A 21,542-nucleotide genomic window follows, 5' to 3' on the forward strand; every position below is an offset into this window, starting at 1 on the left:
AGACACAGTGGGGAAAAATACAAAAACACATGTAGGAATACTAACTGAAACACTATTTGTAACAGCAAAAGACCGTTACTTATATGTAAAAACAGAGGAAGAAATGGGGGTGACCTAAAAAGAAAATGAGGGAGTAGGATAAAGAGAAGCTACACTTACTTGAATATACTTTGTTTTCTAAATTTGACTTTGAAGTATTTAAGTCTCACATAATAGTAGTACTAAATTAAATTTTAAAAAGCAATCCCTAAAAATCCAAAGCAAAATAAATAGACAAAACTATTGAACTTGCTGTATAACTACACACAGGAATTATTTAAAGTGACTTAAAAAAAGCTATTACTTTCTCGGCCTAATCCAGATAGGATCTATTCTAAAGATAAAAAAAAAAAACAAACACCTAAACCTTAAACTGTTTTCAATAGTAATCATATTGTTATTAATAAAATTGGAATTGTTATACTGAAAAATTTTTACAATCAGTGACAAAGAACACTGAGGTATTCTTTGAACTAAAAGAATTTGAAGAAGATCCCAAAAAGCAACAATAAAACAATTCGGGCAACAATGCGAGTAACAACTACAATGGATCAAAACATATCAAATATGTTTAAATTGATGAGTTTATCAGAATGTTCACACACACACACACACACACACACACACACACACACATGTTCACTGGCCACTGTTGGGGGGTGATAATAAACCACTGATCTGAAAACATAATAAAGGGGGGAAAATCAAATTATTTATCCTACTTTTCATATACGTATACTTTAGTGGAACCAAATACATAATGAATAAAAAACTTTCTGAAATATTACTGTAGCTAATAAGTGAACTAAAAATGATAGAATTATAGTATCACTGCCCCTAATGAAGTAATGAATCTAAACAATAATCTTTAATAGCAGGTAATAACCACAAAAAAGAGAAAGAACCGAACATTATTACTTTCTGATGAGAGAACACGGTATCACCTCTGAAGTAGTAGTGCCACAAGAATCAAATATGAATCTGATTATCTCAATATACGAGGGGGACCCCAAAAAAACTGGAATTTATTAAAAAAGTATTTGTTCTCACATGTTTAAACTTCAGTCACCTTCAAAGTACTCTCCATTTGATGCAATGCACCTATCAAGACATTTTTTCCACTGCTCAAAATAGTTTTTAAACTCGTCAATTTTCAGTGCCTTTTAGTGCTTCTACCATTTTTCTTTTGTTTCACCTCTTCCGCATAGGGAAAATGTTTCCCTTTGAGGACTTTTTTCATCCAGGTAAACAAGGAAAAGTTGCTCAGAGCAAGATTTGGTGCATAGGAAGGGTGAGGCACAGAAGTCATGCCATTTTGGTCAAAAACTGCTGAACACTCAGCCTGGTGTGCTCATAAATCACCCATCATGAAATGGGCAAATGTGTTTAAAGTATGTTAAAAAACAAATTCACTAAAACTGAATGTAGCCTCTTACAATGAAGCCCACTGGTACACTGATACAGATGGGTTCTTCGAACACTCACCTACCTGGGGAAGCCTGTTCTACAAAGGGGCCTGCCCTCTAGATGATAATCTCAGGGTTTTGGGGCCCCCCCTTTATAATTACCAGTTTACAGGAAATACAAAGGTAGAATTACATGTGATAAATAACCCAGTTTCTTTAATAAGTAAATTGCAATAAAAAAATCAAGGAAGGGAAATCTATAGATTAAAAGAGACTAAGTTTAATATATAGGCTTTACTTGGATCCTGATTAGAACCAACAAAAAATCATTTTAAAAATATCATTAAGATAATTGGGAAAATCTGAGCTCTAACTAGATATTTGATAATTGTGGCAGGCGCACTTCTAAGATGACCCCAATAATTCTCACTTTCTGGTATTCAGGAGTTTGTGTAATTCCCTCCCCTTGAATATATGCTAGACCTAGTGACTTACTTTTTTTTTTTAACCTAATGAATACATCCCATCACCTAATGTATTCCTTTGTTAAGGAATACAGCATAGGTGATGGGATGTCACTTCTGAGATTAGGTTACAAAAGACTGATTTGTTTTACTAGAACTTTCCCTTTTTTATCTTCTTGCTAGCTTACTCTGATGATGTAAACTGCCCTATGGAGAGGGCCACATGGCAAGGAACTGAGAGTGACGTCTGATCAACAGCCAACAAAGAACTGAGGTGGAATGTGAAGTGGCACTGAACCCTGTCAATAACTACCTGAATGACCTTGGGCAGCAGATCCTTAACTTGGCCATGAGATGGCAAGAGGCCTTGCTAATATCTTGATTGGAATCTTGTGAAAGACCCAAAGACAGGGATCAGCTAAGCTGTGCCTGATTCCTGACCCATAGAAATCGAAATAGGTGCTGTTGTTTAAGTTCTAAGTTTTGGGGTAATCTATTTTGCAGCAATAGATAACTAATACAACAAAATTAAGAAACTTTTTTTTTTGGTGTGAAAGTGATATTATGGTTACATTTTCAAAGGCATCCTTATCTTTTAGAGCTATACACTAAACTATTTAAGGATGATATAATAGGTGCCTGAGACTTGCACAGAAAGAATTTGGTGGTTGGGAAATAGTAGGGAATGGGAAGGAGAGACATGAAACAGATTTACATTTGTCTATGAGGTAATAATTGTAGCTGCATGATGCATACATGAAGTTTTGTCAAAATTACTGTTTTTATATTTTTCTGTAACAAAGTTTTTTAAGAAGTCAAGTAGAGCATTAAAACAATTTTGCTACTAAATGAAAAAGCAATAATTAAGTCAAAGTGTAAACATTACCACTACTGATAAGCAAAAAAAAAAAAAAAAAAGACTTCATAACAAGTAATCTTTCTTACCAAGGACATTTACTAACTTACCTTAATTCCTGCAAGAACAAGATTCTTGGCTATAAAGAAAAAAGAAAAAGGAATATATAGTAGATATGTCTTCAAGGAGCCTGGTCACATCTCTGACTAGATAGTTTTAACTTTTTTACTACTTAAGAAATACAAGTCCCTCAGAAGATACAGATGAACAATAAAGAAAAAAATAGAATTTTTCATGATCATATCACACGGAGATAATCACTCTTAAAATTTTAGTGTATTGTTATGAATATCTGTATGTGTGCTCTGCCATAATGAATTAAGGAATATAGAGAATGACCATTAATGGCTATTAGCATCACAAAAAGAGAACCAAGAGAGTCATTACTGGTTCCTTGTGGAAGAATATAACAGTATTGTGAAGTAGTCCTGCCAAAAGAATCAAAACAAAATCTGATCAATGTTTTGGATCTAATTGTCTTTACAGAAGTAATACATGGGGAAGGTGTTAAATTTTTAAATTATATTGTTCAATAAAATTATGAATAAAAATTACTGCTTACCAATTTCCAAACCAAGACCACCCATACCACTTAAGAAAACACAGGACTTGGCCATCTTCTGCATTGCTGTGTCTCCAAGAACGTACCTCTGTCGACTATATGTAAAATACAAGGAAAAACAATAAGTTACTTCATTAAAATTATATTAAAGATGTTTGTAAACAGCCTGGCAACTAGATCCAAAGACTTATTTTGGATCACTCTCATAGTGTTTAAATTTTCTGAATTAATTTCTAAATATAGGACACATTTTGAAAAATTAGAAGATTTGGCACCAGGTCCACATTCCCTCCGGGCAACAGACAGACAGAGTGGAGTAGCAGTCACCTAATCCTCAGGTAGGACTGTGCTCCACACCTGCCATGGCTCCCACCCTGCTCCTCTCATTTATTACCTCAGTGGCCACTACAGGCATTTGAGTTTGACATTTCCACTTTAAGTCTTTCACTGTAAACAGAACCTCTGAAGCAAGCAATTGGTTCTCTCCTTGGAGTTTAGATGATTTAAAATTAAGCAGTTCTCAAGCATTGTTCTAACTATAAAAGCCCATAAAGTGTATCTGTAAAGGACCTTGTTAAGTCACCTATCCTAAAAGCCACAAGTTGGCATCAGGAAGGGAATTTCAAAAAAAATACACATTGGCAACTTTTAAAGTTAAATACAGTAATAAAGCCAGTAATAAGAGTTTATTTGAAAAAAACAGTGATACATTTGATCCCACATTTTTTGCAGATTGGACATTCCAATGGATTATTTTTGGGGGGGTACTTTAAAAACATTTTATTTATTGGTTTTAGAGAAAGAGGAAGGGAGAAGAAAGAAAGGGACAGAGGGAGGGGAGAAAGACAAAGAGACACACACAAACACCAGTTTGTTGTTCTGCTTATTAATGCGTTCACGGGTCGGTTCCTGCATGTGCTGTGACTGAGGGATAGAACCTCACCCTTGGTGTGTCAGGACGATGCTCTAACCGACTGAGCTATCCGGCCAGGGCCTTCCAACGGGCTCGTATGAGAGTAATTCGACAGAGGAGTTCAGTATAAATAATAAGTAATTCCAGAACCCTTTGGGTTGAAAGTATTTCTTTTGGAATTCATACACCATATACACACACTCGTTTAATGTATGTTTGTTTAATATATAGGTGTTTATTCAGTTTCCATATTTGAGCTATTCACATTCATTAAAAAAGTCTGGCAAGGGGTTTCTTGTTTAGTCAGAAGAAACGTTAGAAATACAAGCTATCTTTATTTCCTTCCTTATTCCCTACAAAATACGATAAAATCTAAACTTTTCTTTCGAAATTGGTATTCACAATTTATTTCAGACATAAAAACTACCCATTTATTCATCATATGCTTACTGGACATCTACTCTGGTATGTATGAAACAGTGTATTACATAGTCTAACCACCCTTATTTATGTACCCCTGAATAATATATTTAAGTTTTGTCTGTTTTTGGAAGTCAAAATATGATCATTTTGAATGCCTTCTTCTATATCTTGCTGCTTTTGAATGAGATTATATTTATACGATATATTCATATCAATGTGTAGCTGCTGATTTTCATTTCTGGTGTGTTCTATTGTACTGTACCATCCTACTGTATCATGCCATAATTTAGCTATTCCACAGTTCTGAACAGTTGCCAATAACAAGTCTATGAGCATTCTCATGTGTCTCCTGATACACACGTGTCGTAGTTTCTATAGTGCACATCCTAGAGAGAAAATGCAGGATTAACTTTCTTAGATAATGCCAAACTGTTTTCCAAAGTAGATGCACCAATCTACTCTCCCTTCCTGGAAGTCCATCAGAGTCCTCGTAGTTTCACATCCTTAATGTGCAGGAAAAAGTTAACATAACACGCCTGAACTTTAGCCTGCTTATAGGCCTAGCCTTTGGCTAGTGTCTCTAAACTTGGCCTTTGAAATGTTTCCTATGCTAGTTAATTCTATTCTTCTGTTTTCTTATTTCCTAGTTTCCTGAAATAAAAACTCATTATTTTCAGGTTTCCTTTTTTAAAATACACATGTAAAACTTTGATTAAACAGCATCCCAAATTCTGATACAGTACTCATTATTTTTCAATTTTAATTATGATTTTTTTGACTTATGGCATAATCTAAAGTGTATTTTTAAATTTCTAATGTTATGGGGAATTTTCTAATTATCTTTTGTGTTAACTTTTAGATCAAAAGCAGTGACTAGACATCACAATCTATGATTCCATTCTTTAACATTTGAGGATTTCTTTGGTCCATTTTACAAATGTTCCATGTATTCTTAGAAAGAATGTATATGCTATAGTTGTTAGATAAAACAGTCTTTACATAAGCTTTAGATTGATTTTAATGATCATGTCGATGAAATCTAAATCCATTCTCTTTTTTTTGTCTGCTTGTTTTCTTGATTACTAAAAGCAACATTAAAAAAAATTCCTACTATGATTGTAAATTTGTCTATTCTCCTTATATATCAATACCTGAATAGTGCTGATATTTAACACTTACTGAATGTTTACTATGTACCACACACTGTTTTAGTTTTATTACCTCATTTAATCCTCACAAAAATTCTAAGGATAAGTTCTGTTATTATTCCCATTTTTACAGAGAGGAAAACTTAAGCACAGGGAAATTAAGTAACTTATAAATAGTGGAGGCAAGATTGAACCCAGGCAGTCTGTTCTTAGCATCCATACTCTTAACCACTGTGCTATACTGCAAGTAGATTGAGAAAAGTAAAATCACTCTACAGTGATTTATAGGAGGAAAACAAAATCTGTACCGTCACTTTCCTCTTCCCTACTCCAATTCCCACTCCCCAAGGACAACCACTCTCAATTCTTCCAGTTATTTCTTCTAATATTTATCTTACTATTTCTCAATAACCCGTTTATACTTTTATTTCTCAGTTTTTCAGCTATACATTAGTATCTATTAACATACTACTAAGAAAGATGAATGATCTTTCTGAAGTGCAAATGTGGTCAAATCATTCTCCTGCTTTATTACTTTAATAGTTTCTTTTTTAAAAAAAATTTATTTATTTAATTTTAGAGAGAGGAAGGGAGGGAAAAAGGGAGAGAAACATCAATGTGTGCTTTCCTCTTCAGCGCCCTCTACTGGGGACCTGGCCTGAAACCTAGGCATGTGCCCTGACCAGGAATCGAACTGGCGACCCTTTGATTTGCAGGCTGGCATGCAATCCATTGAACCACACCAGCCAAGGCTCATTCTCTTGTTTTAAAAACTTCAATGGTTCCCTATTTCCCTGATGATAAAGTCTAGATTTTAACATTAGTCAGGTGACTGTTCATTATCTAGTCTCTGCTTGGCTTTTTAGACTCATCTTTTGTCACCCCTCTACCAAACTTGATGTTCCAGATGTACCGAAGGTTTTCAGTTCTCCAAACTTGGTGTGTTCTCTTTGTCTGGTAGATATTTTTCTGGAGTATTCCTGTCCCCCAATATTTTATGCCTGAATAACTCCTACTGGTCCTCAGGTCTCAACTTACACATTACGTTCCCCCTATGATGCTTTACCTGATATCCCTAGCCTTTCTCAAGACAGTGTTGGATCATCTTTTATGTGCATCCATAACACTCTACATTCAATCTATTATAACATCACAGTGTATTTTCACTATTTGTCTATTTTTTCCCTAAAAGACTGTATTCACTATGGCAGGACCCCTGCCTTATTTCCTATTGTATCCCCAGTGACTAACGGGGCCTGGCGTGTTATAGACACACAAAACCAATTTCCTAAATTAACGAAAGAAATGAATTGGCACACAAGAACGAGAATAATACTGTATAATCTAATAAGCACAAGACTTGAATTATTCTTTCTATGTTCAGTCACAAGAGCTACATTAAAAATATGCTTTTATCTCTGACTTGACCTCAAAATTTATTTTTAAGCTCACTGAGGCAAATAATGAATAGCCATGGCATAAATGTGGTTATAAATGACAAAGTACATACAGGGAAAAGAATAAATTAACATATATGAACCAAGGATTTCCCAAAGAATCATATATTCTCAGAAAGATTCTTGTTACCTAAATCACCTTTGAAAATTAAAAATGTCTTTTCAATGTTTGGCCACCGAGAGGAAGGGTACTAATTAAGTGTCTACATTGTACCAGGCAATGTCAGACACTCCGAGATTGAAACTTAGATCCTATGAAGTGCATAGTGTTAGTGAATAGTAGAGATAAGATTTAAAGAGCCTAGAGTATAACTTCAAGTCCAGCATTGTTACATTACAGCTAACTCCATTAAGTGGACATGGCAACACATCAGCAATTGTATCTAGTAAAAAGAAAGTACCAAGGCTGTCTACTCTACTTTTAGAGAGCCTTATTTATTAAAGATTCTCTCTTTCATCAAGACACAATGTTCCCATAGGGTGTTTTTACCTACTAGTCTAATTTTACCTCCTTGGGGCCATTCGGAACTTATCAAATCCCTCTTCAATGTGACAACCCTCCAAGCATTTGAAGATGGTATTCAGGCCCCCGAGTCTTCTTTCTCCAGGCTAAACATCTCCAGTTCCTTAAACATTTCCTAAATGACGTTTTGAGTGCCCCTCAACACTCTAATCACTTTCTTCTGGATGTACTTCAATTACCTTCGTCATGCATTCATGTATTTATTAACATTTCTATTCCAAGACAGGCACTGGCACTCTGTGGGGATCATAAAAGCAACAACCTCATATGGTACTATGAGGTTTAAATTAGGTAAGATAAAATATATAAAATAGTTAACAGAATGCCTGTGACATGTTATTGGCAGTGAGGGATAAATAATTCATTATAAAGCTCTACAGAAGAGGAAATAATTATCTCTATCAGCGGAGGTCATGGAAAGCTTTGCAAATGAGGTTCATCCAAATTAAATTCTGAAGACTTAACAGGAGTTAAAAAAAAAATTAATCCAAAAGGAAAAGAATCCTATGCCAGAAAAAAGAAAAACATAAAAAAGAATAGCATATAAGAGGTATATAATATATACATAAGACTTCCACTTCTGGACAAGGTGAATTAACAGGGACCAGATGTATCCTCCTTCTGCCTTAAATGAAAACTGAAAAATATAAATGAAACAACAGCTTTCAGATACTAGACAATAGGTAACTCAGAACAGTAATCTCAGAGAAGAACAACAAATAAGGTAAGCTTTATATGACTGCCCCAGCTACAGAGCAGGAAGGGAAACCCAAATTGAGCCTGGTGGTCTTCCTGAATTGAAAAGAGGGCTGTGAATTCAAGAAGGCTAGAATTTGCAAGCCGAGAGATGACCACAGAGAGTAACGGAGATCTGTGGAAGGTTCTTCTTGAGTCATCCATCAGCTAAGTAAGATAAGCACATGCATATGAGGAAACCACCTCAAGCACAGAAAAGAACCACCTCAACAATACTGCTCAGTAGTGGGCAAAAATCAGTCACAGATTTAAGACTCTGCTGGCTTCACCTAACAAAGCTTCGAAGCAAGTTTTGAAAAAAATAAAATTGTTTTCAAGTAACTTAACTGAGTCCCTGAACAAAGCTCTAGGGTATTTAAAGGAATTCAAAATTATCCAGTACCCAAAAAAGCAAAATTCATAATGTCTGGCATACATTAAAAATTACCAGGAATGCAAAGGCACAGAAAAACTCAACTCATATTGAATAGAAAAATCAAGAATAGAACAGACCTAGAAGTGACACAAGTGATATAATTTTTGGCCAAAGAAATTCATTACAATGGCAATCCACACGCTCAAGGAGGTAGAGGAAAGCATGAGCAGCAAAATGTCTAGAGATGAAAATTACAAAATCTAAGATGAAAATATACTGGATGGAATTAACAAGAGAATCAACATTGCAGAAGCAAATTTGAACATACATAAACAAAAACTTTCCAAAATGAAAGAGATGAAAAAACAAGTGGACGATGGACAACTATGTGGTGACTGCAGGGGGAGGGACAACAAGAGGACTAAACAGTGATGGAAAAATAACAGAATAAAAATTTTTTTTAATGGACAAAAAAAATTAATAGAGCATGCATGAGTGATGGGACCTCACTAGTTGAATATATGTGCAATTGGAATCTCTGAAAGAGAGGATGGGGGTTGGGGGAAATATATTTGAGGAACTAATGGCTAAAAATTTTCCAGATATACAATAAATTCACAGACAACAAGGCAAACAAAGCCAAGAACAAAAAATAGGGAAAAAAATGACATCAAGGCATATTATAATTGTCTAAAATTAGGGATGAAGACAAAATATTAAAAGTAATTAGATAAAGTAGGGCACATTATTACAAAGGAAAGATAAGAGTGACAGCTGACTTTCTTTCCAGAATCAGTATAAATTAGAACTAAATGACACAATATTTTTAAAGCACTGGAAGAAAAAACTGTTAACCTGAAATTCTATATTCAATTTCAAAAAAGAGAGTAAAGACTTCTCTAGACATACAAAAGCTGAAAGAATTCATTGCTGGCAGACCTTCAATATAAGAAATGTTAAAGTAAATCCTCAGGCAAAAGGAAAATGATACCAAGTGGAAGTCTTAATTTACACAAATAAATAGGAAATACCAGAAATGACAAAAAATATGAATAAATACAACGGCCTTTTTTTCTTATTTTAAAATCTCTTTTAAAGATAACTCATTATTTAAGCAAAAACCAGCAATATATTATGACTTTATAACATACGTATTAGTAAAATGTAAGGCAATGTAACTCACATCCTGGAATAGGTGAAATGTAAGTACACAGTTATGCATCACATAATGACATTCTGGTCTACAAACTAAACGCTGGTTCTTTGAGAAGACAGCAGATTTGATAAACCTCTAGCCAAAACGACCAGGAAAAAAGAACAGACAGAAAAATTACCAATATTAGAAATAGGTGAGGATATATCATTTCATATCCCACACACATTAAAAAGGATATTGAGGAAATATTGCAAACAACTACATGCCACTAAATTCAACCATTAAGATGAAAGAACATATTCCTTGAAAGATACAAACTATCAAAGTTCATTCAAGAAAAAATATATTATGTGCATATCAATATATCTATTAGATGTTGAATTTGTAGTTAAAAACTTTCCAACAAAGAAAACTCCAAAGATGAACATCTTTGCTGTGAATTCTACCATAAATTTAAAGAAGAAATAATACCAACTCTATACGAACTTTGTAGAAATCTGAAGAAATAACCTCATCTATTCTATGAGGTCAGCATTATCCCAATACCAAAACCAGATAAAACCCATTAAAAAATACCCTACACCAATATGCCTCACATAGATGCAAAATTCTTAACAGAATTTATATGTGTGTGTGTGTGTAAAAATACATCACAACCAAATGGGTTTTATTCTAGAAATAAAATCCAAGGGTGGTATGATACTCTAAAAGCCATCAATGTAACTCACTATGCTGAAAGACTAAAAAAACCCATATGATCACTTCAATGAATGTAGAAAAAGTATGTGACAAAACTGATATTCATTTTGATTAAAAAAACAACAAAACAAATTAATACTATGAAACTTCAAGATACCCAGAGAAAAATTTAGTGTCCTTAAATTTTGCAAACATTTAAAATATACAACAAAAAAGAATTATAAAAATTTTATCTTATCAGAATTGAAAATTTTGCTGTGCAAAAGACAGTTATGAAAATAAAAACACAGCCACAAACCAGGAGAAATATTTAAAACCATATAAGGCAAAGAACATGTATATAGCACGCATAAAAACTCAGTAAGACAAACGACCTAACAAAAAGAGAGGCAAAAGATTTAGAGACATTTCACCAAAGAAGATAGAGAGAAGATAAGCTCATGAAAACATGCTTAAGATAATTAGTCATTAAGGAAATGCAAATTAAAACCACAATGTAATAATACCACTATACACACACTAGAATGCCTAAACTTAAAATGACTGACCCAAGTACTGGAACATGAGAGGTACTAGATCTCTCATACACTACTAGTGGAAATGTAAAATGGCACAACCACTTTGGAAAACATTTTGCTGTTTCTTCAAAAAAAAAAAAAAGTCAAAAATACACCTACCATACAGCCCAAACATTCAATTCTTGATATTTATTCAACAGTAAATGAAACCATGTGTCTACCCTAAACAAGTGTACAAGTATATAAATTCTCATGGCAGCCTTATTTGTAATAGCCCAAACCTGGAAACAACCAAAATGCCCTTCAACATTTAACAAATGGTTAAATAAATGACAGTACGCCTATATAATAGAATACAACTCAGCAATAAAAAGGAACAAATTGCTGATACAACAACATACTGAATCTCAAAATCATTATGCTGAGTGAAGGAAGTCAGATCCCTCTAAGAGTGTATGTACATGGTATACAATTCCATGTGTATAAAATTGTAGAAAATGAAAACTCTTCCACAATGATAAAAAGCAGATAAGTGGCTGGCTGCCTAGGGAAATGGTAGCTGGAGAAGAAGGGAGGAAGGGAACACAAAGGGGCAGAAAGAAAATGTTTTGGTGTGTTGTTGCCTATGTTCATTATCTAAACTGTGGTAATGGTTTCACGAGTATATATACATGTCAAAACATCAAACTGTACACGTTAAATATGTAAAGTTTACCACACACCAATTATTCCTCAATGAAATGTGGAAAAAAATACGTACTTACATTGAAAGACACTCTTGTGTGGGTCTTTCACACCCCTACATGTCTCTTTAGCTATGCCTAGCTGGCAAGCAAGGTCCTAACTGCTCTTTACTTGGGTCTTTTCTCATAGTTGTGCTTGCAGCACAAAACCTGGAGGGACAAAGTGAGTCTCTTTCCAAGACAAAGAGCAATCTTGCTTACTGCTTGCCATAAAATGGTGGGTCCTCCAAATTCGGTGTCCCTCAGCTGTGATGTAAACCCACTATACACGAAACATCCATTTTAGATCAGGGCACTGCCTGCATGGGACTTGGCAGCACCATGCTGATGCCCATGCTACTCGCTGTATAATAAAGTATTGAAATCCTTTGTTTCTAAAACCTGAAAGTCTCACATCTTCTGTTAGGATCCACTAAGCGATGATAGCCTAGCTTTTAGCTTGTAAGGAGGGTAAAATAAAATCCCTGACACTACATTTGACAAGGCTAAAAAACACAGGATATTGGAAGGGAAACTGGTGAAGAATGACAAAAAGGCTAAAAACAAAAAAAAAATGGTAAGGCCAATGGCCATAACTTATGATTAATAATAATTAGAAATTATCTAGCTCTTAGGTACTATTCTTTATAATTAATTTGCAATTTTACACTTTTCTTATTAAGTATTAAGTAAATAAATTTGTGCAAAAAGGTAAATGAAAGAGTAGACTTAAGAGGCTAAGTAACTTGATTAAGATCATATTCATAAATGGTGCAGGATGATTCAAATTCAGACATCACACCAGAGTTTATACTCTTAGCCATCATGTTATGCTGTATTCAAAAGAGGGCTTAAATACATATTATTTAGTTTGGCCTCACCAATGAAGATGATAGGGAACCACTTAAGGATTTTAAACTGAGAAGCCATGGGCTCTGAGATAAATTTCAAAAATATCACTTTGAATAAAGTATGGGTTAGAGGTAACAGTAGCTCTAAAGAGATTACATATGGGAATATTATAACAGTTCAATGAAAATACCAAATTCAGGGGGAGGGAATGAAAGAGTTGGATTAAGAGTGGTTTAGAAAAAGAACTGGAAGAACTAAAAAAAAAATTAATTGATTTTGCAGGATGACAAACAGGAAAAAAATCTAAGATGACAACATATTTCTAGTTTACATATGATAGCATTTAATTAAGCTTGGGAACAGGACGAGGAAGAAGAAAAAAGGATTCGAGTGGTATTGAGAGCTACTTTATGCCAAAAATTATTTTACATTAATAGTTTTTTCTTAACATTTTTAAGACTAAGATATTATTCTTAAGATATAAAAAATATTATTATTTCCTTTATACATGAGAAATATTAATAACTAGTCTTAGTTTATAAATGTCAGGACTGGGATGGAGATATTCTCCTGTATCTTAAGAGACCGTGTTCATTCCACTGTAATACAATATTTCTCTAAGAAGTGGATATTCACTGAGCATCTTACCTGGTTTACATTTATATACTTGTATGCATTTAAAAACAAGGCTTGAGCTTGGAAGGAGAAAGCTGAGGAAAGAGACTCAAGTATTACTAGCATACAGAGATAGTTAAAATTGTGGAAATGCATGTTTGGAGCATGAACTAAGAGAAAAATCCTAAAGTTGAAACCTGGCATTTATGTGCAGGCAAAGCAAGGGCAGTCTGAGAAGAAGTCCGAGAAGGAAGAGTCAAAGGAGTGGAAACAAATTCCAAAAGACCGTTATCCCGAAAGCCAGAGTTTCCTCTAGTATTCCACAAGTTTTGACATTATGATTGTGTTATACGCAGAGACTTAAGAAAGCCCTGATTCTCCTTTGATATCCACCCCTTCTTCATATAGTTATGTTGACATAGGAACCTATATGTGAAGAATACAGAAAAAGAGATATCAAAGTACCATTTTATTATTATTTGAATTAGCCCTAATTACTTCCAATGGAGAGTTCTTTGTTAAGGGTGGTTAGAAAGCCACGGTTGGAGTCCTAGATTGGAACGCATTCATTTCTTCGGATACCTGTTGGGATCAGCAGGCTCAGACACATCCTCAGAGTAAAAAAGAAGAAATGGCCTTATCTATAGAATTGGCTGGAGGCTAACTCACTTAACAATTTGCAGGCAATAAAGATGTAAAAATAAACAGACACATGCCTCTATCTTTAGACTGTGAGAACAATTTCAGATTTAGTTGATCAGTAACTATGAGGTGACAAGATTGAGCAGTAATAAGGAAAAAGTGAAATGCATTCAGAAAGACACTTTGTTCAACTAGGTATTAGAATTGCTCCGAAAATATTTCCTACTAAATATATACAAATATTAGAAACTTAGTTAATATTCAAGATTTGTAGATTTTAGAGAGTTTTAGTTTTGTAGGAAAGCCTAATTATTTAGAAGTAATTATAAACTGAGGCTCAATTATTCATATCATATACCTGTATACCTAGTAAACATTAACTAGATATCAATTATAGTATCTGGGAGAAAATAAACAATATTTAAAGTACTGACCTAACAAATATCAACACAGGAAATGCCAAAAAGTTTATGGGCTGGAAAATGAAGTGGTGCCCTGATGAAGGAATTCTGAAAACTTTGGTTTGCCACTTTTTACAAAACATGTAAGGTGATGGTTTTGAATTTAGTTTTAAAACAAGTGACCCAGTTAGGACTTGCTATGTACTATAAAAACACATTTTAAAGATATTAATAGTTTAACCATTAAAAAATGCCAAAAAGTTACATGTCCTCTTTAATTTTAGGTAAAAATGAATTTATGAATAGATGATCTGCTAAAAAGACACTCATTTGCTCAAAATGACCTAATTCCAGAGAAAACAGAAACTTTTCTGTTCTTTCAGTTGTCAGAATTTTCCAGATGTAAGGTTGTCTTTAATCTCCTCATATCCAAGTCCAGCAGAGGGAATATTGTATTTCGCTTGGACCGGGTTTTGCTCCAGGAAGAAATGTGTAAGTACCTTTTTACTATCAATATTGCTCAGTGTAAGTACCAAATGTACCTTTTTCAGACTTTTCTGTCACATCTTTTGATTGTTCTAGTTTTGGTTCCTGCTGTCTCACTTAACTGCCAAATATCTAGGGTTTCAGACCACAAGTCAATCCAAACACTCTGCCTTGTTCTAGCTATTCAATAGTCATTTAATGAGAATCTTCTAAGCATCAGACAATGTGTCATTGTTCTGAACTTTGAGAAACTCATAGTCTGACATGGCTGACATACAAGGAAAAAAAAAACTGAGACAATGTGATGAGTACTTTAATAGCAACAAGAACAATGTGCTTTAGGCCTGAGGTGAAAGGATTAGAAGTAACTTAAGATATCAGAGTAGACATGTGAGTGAGTCTTAAAAGGTAAGTGGAAGGTGCTTTTGAGACACAGAATGGAGCTCCAGGAATAGACAATTTAGATGTAAAAGCATAAACTACATTTGGTATGAAAGTAGTCTAGCATCACCAGTGTATTCAGAGGAAACGGTAAGTTGGGGCTAACAAAGAGTGTTGGGATAACTGGGTATCTGCATAAAAAAGATGGAATTGGACCTTTATCTTATATCACACACTAAATCAACACAAAATGGGTTAAGGACTTAAGTGTAACACCTAAAACTATAAAACTCCTAGAAGAAAACACAGGGAAAAAGCCTCTTAACAATGGTATGGGCAAAGATTTCCTGAATATGATACCAAAAGCACAGATAATAAAAGCAAAAGTAGACAAGTGGGACTACTTCAAACTAAAAAGCTTCTGCGTAGCAAATGAAACAACAAAGTGAAAAGGCAAACTACAGAATGGGAGAAAATATTTGCCAACCATGCATCTGATAAGGGGTTAATATCCAAAATATATAAGGAACTAAAATTCAATAGCAACCCCCACCCCCCCCAAATAACCTGATTAAAAAATGAGCAAGGACTAGAATAGACATGTCTGCCCATTCTAAAATAACGGATGCCCATTATAAAACAAACAAACAAAAAACTCAAACCCCAGAAAATAACAAGCATTAGTGTAGATGTGGAGAAATTTGAATCCTTGTGCACTGTTGGTGGGAATGTCAAATGGTCCAGAAGCAATGGAAAACAGTATGGGCATTCTTAAAAATAAAACTACCTTATGATCCAGCATTATCTGATTATTTATGAACTGCTATATATCTTACATAAACCGATATACTCTGTAACTTTCAGTCATGTAAACTGCAGCCTATTTATATAGCATTGCAAATGGAAAATATAATTTCTGGTTTACTGAAAATTGTGTTTATTAATCAGCAATTTCTGGGTTGGAGGCATATAAAAGTTTCATGTGGATTTTAACTAAATAATGAATAAAATAGCCAATGTATCTCAAAGAATTGCCATTTGTTATCCCAAGAATATGATCAAAAGGACATTAAGAACATCATAATTATAAATTAATAGTCCAAACTTAAGGTGACTTCTGAAATATACTTATTATCTGGAAAACATATGATAAAAAAATTTTCACATAAGCAAAATCAAGTGAGTCTTTTATCACTTTTTCTAAGTGTACAGCACAAAACAGATGTGAAATCAATATACTGACTTTGCATGCCACATTAAAAATATATAAAGAGGAATTCAAAATACATAATGAGCTTATCTTTCTAGATTGGACCTACATAAAATCTGTCTGTCATGATTATATGGAGAGGAAACCTAAAAACTTTTAAACTGAGATTATACTATCTTACATAAAAAAAAAAAAGAAATACTAAAAAATTTCTTAGCAGTAACAGCAACATATGTGTTTTTAATTTTTCTTTAATTTTGAAAAAAAGTATTTTGATTTCACGAAAAAGTATGGTAAAAAAAAGTCCCACTAAATTCCATTTGAACCACAGCTCTTCAATCACACAATACTTCTCCACTATTTATGTAGTGCAAATGTGCAATGTTATTAATGAGATTATACTGAAAAGTAAACATTTTCTAGATGCTACTATATAACTAAACATATAACTATGACTAAATAACTATATATAAAGTGGAATGGATTTTTTTTCATGAGACTCCTGCCTTATCAAAATCATAAATATTTATTCCTGTCCAAAAACAAGAGGTATATTTTGTAGTGGATAGCAAAATCATCCTCAGTCATATTGCCTAAAGCAACTGATATTTAAATGTTACTCTAGCTTTCAGGCTACGTATGGTTAAAAAGAAATCACAGAAATCCTACTTTTAACTAACTCAAGAGCAACTCAACATATATTTACAAAATTCAGGACAGGCCTAATGGTATCCTCAAATAGACTACTCCATTATTTAAGAACAAAGAACGGGGAAAATAAGTATCAGTTTCCACAAAATTCTTACCTGTATAATGCATCGTCAATCTCCACACATTCGGCGGACATGATGGGCAAATGTGTATTTGTGCTGAAAAAATTTAACACAATTTATAAGGGCAAGCATGGTTATCCAATATTCACATCCTGTAAGGCAGTGGTCCCCAACCTTTTTGGTACCAGGGACGGGTTTTTTGGAAGACAATGTTTCCATGGACTTGGAGGATGGTTTCAGCATGATTCAAGCACATTACATTCAAGCTCACCTCCTTCTGTGGGCCCAAAGGTTGAGGACCCCTGCTGTAAGGTAACAATCAGTTATACACGGGATCAGATTCACCAGTTACTAAAGGAGGTTTTACAAATCAGATACATATGTATTTTATTATCTACTACTTTACTTGAACTTAAAAAACTGGTCAAAATTAAATTCACTGACTGCCTACTCTGTGTACTGCAAAATTATAGCCCATAGTTGTTTTATTCTCAGGTGTTGTTTTATCATCGATGCACATTCTCTTGGGTCTATATTTTAGCAATTCTGTTGGCATGCCCCATATACCTTCTCTAAAATACAGTCTCCCTAGATAATCTCATTTAATCCATGGAATTTATCATATACTGATGATAACTAAACTTATTTCTCCGTATTTGATCTCTCCTCTGACCTCCGGATTTTACACATCTGCCAGAATATCTCTATTCTGATGTCCGATTAGTATCACAAACCTAACTAGCCCAAAACAGAAATTCAATTCCCTCTGCTTAATCTATTCTTCCCCAGTGCTTCTCAATTCAGTTTCTGGTACTACCAACCATTTACTTGCTCAGGCCAAAAAATCTAGGGATCATCTTAACTCGTTCCCTCATTTTCTCTATCTGTGAGTCCTATTAGGTCTTTCTACAAAGGAGATCTCAAAATCTGATCATGTCTCACTATTTCAATCAGTATAAGCTCATGCCAAACCACCATCGTATTTTGTCTGAACTACTTTAAAGTCTTCCTTATGGGTCTGTTTATACTATGGTCCTTCCCCTTAAGTTTATACTCCATATAAATCTTTTAGAACATAGTAAGACATTACTCCCAGACTTAGAACTATCCTTTGGTTCTAGGAATAAAATTCAAATACCTTACGATGCTTAAACAGGCCTGTAAGGTCTACCTCCCAATTACCTCTCCAATTCTCAACTCCTACAACTTTCTCTCTTGCTTACTATTTTCAGCCACACTGGCCTACTTGCTGTTCCTCAAAAAGCCAAGCTTGCTATCACTTTAGTTTCTACACTTGTTATTCCCTCTGCTTAGAATGTTTTTCCTTCGGATCTCTGAGTTACTAAAATACTCCCTCACAAATATTACACAGAAGATTCCTGATCATCCTATCAATGAAAAGGCTCCCCTTCTCCTTAGATCACTCTCTAATTAATTAACCTGCTGAATTTTCTTCAAATCACTTACCACTAGCTGTTTATTGTTTGCTTTCCCCTATAGATGTATGACATTAAGAATTCACTACTGTATTCCAAACACCTAAAAGAGTTGGCATTTAATAAGAGTTAACACTATGCCCACATCATTCTAAGTGCTTTAGAAGTACTAACTCATTTAACCCTTACAGCAACTTAATGAAACAGGCACTTCATTTAACAGAGGAGAAAAACAAAACAACAACAAACTGAGGCTGGCAGAGGTTAACTTAAATAACCTTCCTAAAGCCAGAGCAGGTAAGTGGCAGAGCAAGAATATGAATCTAAGCAATCTAGCTCTTGGGCACCACACTACACTGCCTATTGCCTCTTACGTAGTAGGCATAAAGGCAGCACTAAAAAAATATCTGAGTCTTTTAAAAGTTAATCATACTAGTGTGACAAGACATACGTATAGGTATATATCCTTTACCGTACCTCGCCCCAATTTTTTCACAGCACAGCACACAAAGAAAATGGTAATATAAGCATTGGGAAACAGAGATGGCTCCCTGACAAGCCTGAGACATTTGGGCCTGAGCCTGGGTGACAGCTAAGATCAATATCATCTTAGTAAAAGTACAATCCATTCCAGGTTCTGGGAGGCCCTAATTATCAATTAAAGGACTCTAAAAACAATGTGATAGCACAAAATTCAGTTTTAGAATCCATTTTTTTTAGGCCTGGTACTAATATATTTTAAGCCAAAGGATTTGTAAATATAGTTAATCAAAACGTTACCATTGATCTTATGAAAGATTGATTGGTACCATTAAATGATATCAGCTTCTGGTTAATTAAATAGATAACTATGAGAAATATTCCTGATTACAATTATGAAAGCAAGCCAGAAGACAGCTGAGTTTAAAAGATCAATTATCTATAAAACTATAATAACCTGTTTTGGCATTGTAAAAGAACATGAAAAATAAACAAAATTTTATACTACAGTTTTCTGATCTCTAGTACACTTTCGCTAGCTCTCTTCCTTGCATGGAGGGCAAAAGTTTAGTGGGTAAAGATTACATAAAAATGCGAAGAGCTACATTCTAACCAGCTCTGTCACTTAATATGACTGGCATTTACTTTTCAGAAAGTTCTACCTTACTAGAATGGTTCAAAAATCACAATCAAAGATGCTTTCTTTACAGAAGGGGAGTTTCTGTTCGTATAGCATAACATCCCCCAGGTAGGTGAATTTGGCAGTGTTGGCAACAGCAGGCAATAACCATAGTATCAAAAGCATCCCTTCAGTCCGAAGTTCGTGAAAAAGCTACAGGTTTATAGAAGTCTCACTTTTGATCAAAATCATATATCCACCACTACTGTCTTTGGCACATTGTATTTTGGTGGAGGGCAGGATGTACTAATCCGCTTTATTAATTAACAGATGATTGAAACAGGAACTACACAAACGTGCCTCCCCACCACCACCACCCTGATTTTCTAGGAGCGGACAAGTGAAGAACCTCAAAACCAACTAGTCAACAGAGGTCTTCAGGATGTCCTGACTGCCACTGATTCATTATGACGAAGTTCCCTCCGGTAATGTGATAGTTTTCAAAGGAGGATCTCAGTAGAGCATCACGCACAGTGGAGCTCAGCTTTGTTTTTACCGAAGGGAGGGAAAATGTGTTAGGCACCAGGTTTGGGAAGCTCACACCAAGCGACGCGGGCCAGAACTCTCGGCTGGAGCCCTCCCCGCCACCCCTCCCGTCCGGCGACAGGGAGGGAGAAGGATGGTAGACCTCAACCGGAACTGAGAAAGCGAAGAAAGGGGCGAGAAGTGGACTACCGCCCCAGCGAAGCCTGGGGCCGCAAAGGCCGGTGCCCAGGCCACCACACCCACCCCCGCGCGCTCCCTCCGCCTCTCAAGGCAGGTTCTGCCCCGGCCCCGCGGCCTCTCGCGTGCTCCCTGTTCGTGCGAAGGGTTGAAGACGAAAGCCGGCGCCAGGGTCCTGCTGGCCACCCCTCGCTTTTTCATGCCCACAACTGTCCTCTCACCTGCCGGCCCCCCAGGAAGAGCAGGACGCCTCTTCCCCCTGAGGTGCGACCACAGGTTCAGATGCCTCCATTGCTTCCAGAGAAGCGCCGCCGCGGGATACAGGGAGTCGGGGAAGGGGGCGGGACCGCGGGGTCAAGGGGCGGGCGGTGACATCACCGGAGGGGGCGGGCCAGGGGAGCGCGCAGCCCGCCCCGTTTTCCCGTCTACCCCAGGGCGTCCTGATTTCCGGTTTGGGTGTGGCCGCGGGGCGGGCTTTGCTGCAGGTGGCCGCAGTGAGCAGCGCTGCTGGGGCGGGGTCGCGGCACGCGTAAGTGGAACTAAAACAGTAAAGTTGTGCGTCACCTCTGGTTCCACAGCCAAGCCCAGAGGATTCCAGTGACGAACAAATGATAAGGCTGCGTACCTGAATTCTTGAGTTTTGTAGCAAGAAGTGGAGACCCATTCGTTCTTAAAATAACTAACCAGAGACTAGTAATAGGTAACTCCAGATTTCCAGCCTGGGATTCCAGTTTAGGGCGTTAAACGTTTGACACTTAAGGGTGTGTACTGCATGTCAGGCACTGTCTCAGGTTTAATAGAATCATGTGAATTTTAGAGCTGTAAATGGCATTAGGTCATCCAGTTTGCTCCCTTCACTTTATGGGT

At 35.6% G+C, this 21,542-nt stretch overlaps 1 protein-coding gene across 1 annotated transcript in view; it reads right to left on the reverse strand.

Moving 5' to 3' along the window:
• The window catches only part of UBA6 (ubiquitin like modifier activating enzyme 6), a 72,238-nt gene extending 51,210 nt beyond the window's left edge, over nucleotides 1-21,028 (reverse strand). Inside the window, exons 1-4 of the mRNA XM_024579744.4 lie at nucleotides 20,897-21,028; nucleotides 17,451-17,513; nucleotides 3,388-3,482; nucleotides 2,876-2,904 (exon numbers count right to left, since the gene is read on the reverse strand). Of these exons, the coding sequence (XP_024435512.1) occupies nucleotides 2,876-2,904; nucleotides 3,388-3,482; nucleotides 17,451-17,513; nucleotides 20,897-20,967 (258 nt within the window). The 5' untranslated portion in view covers nucleotides 20,968-21,028. The remainder of the gene's footprint in view (nucleotides 1-2,875; nucleotides 2,905-3,387; nucleotides 3,483-17,450; nucleotides 17,514-20,896) is intronic.
• Between the last annotated feature and the right edge of the window lie 514 nt (nucleotides 21,029-21,542).

Source organism: Desmodus rotundus, chromosome 4 (assembly GCF_022682495.2).
Source record: "Desmodus rotundus isolate HL8 chromosome 4, HLdesRot8A.1, whole genome shotgun sequence".
Lineage (NCBI taxonomy): Eukaryota > Metazoa > Chordata > Mammalia > Chiroptera > Phyllostomidae > Desmodus > Desmodus rotundus.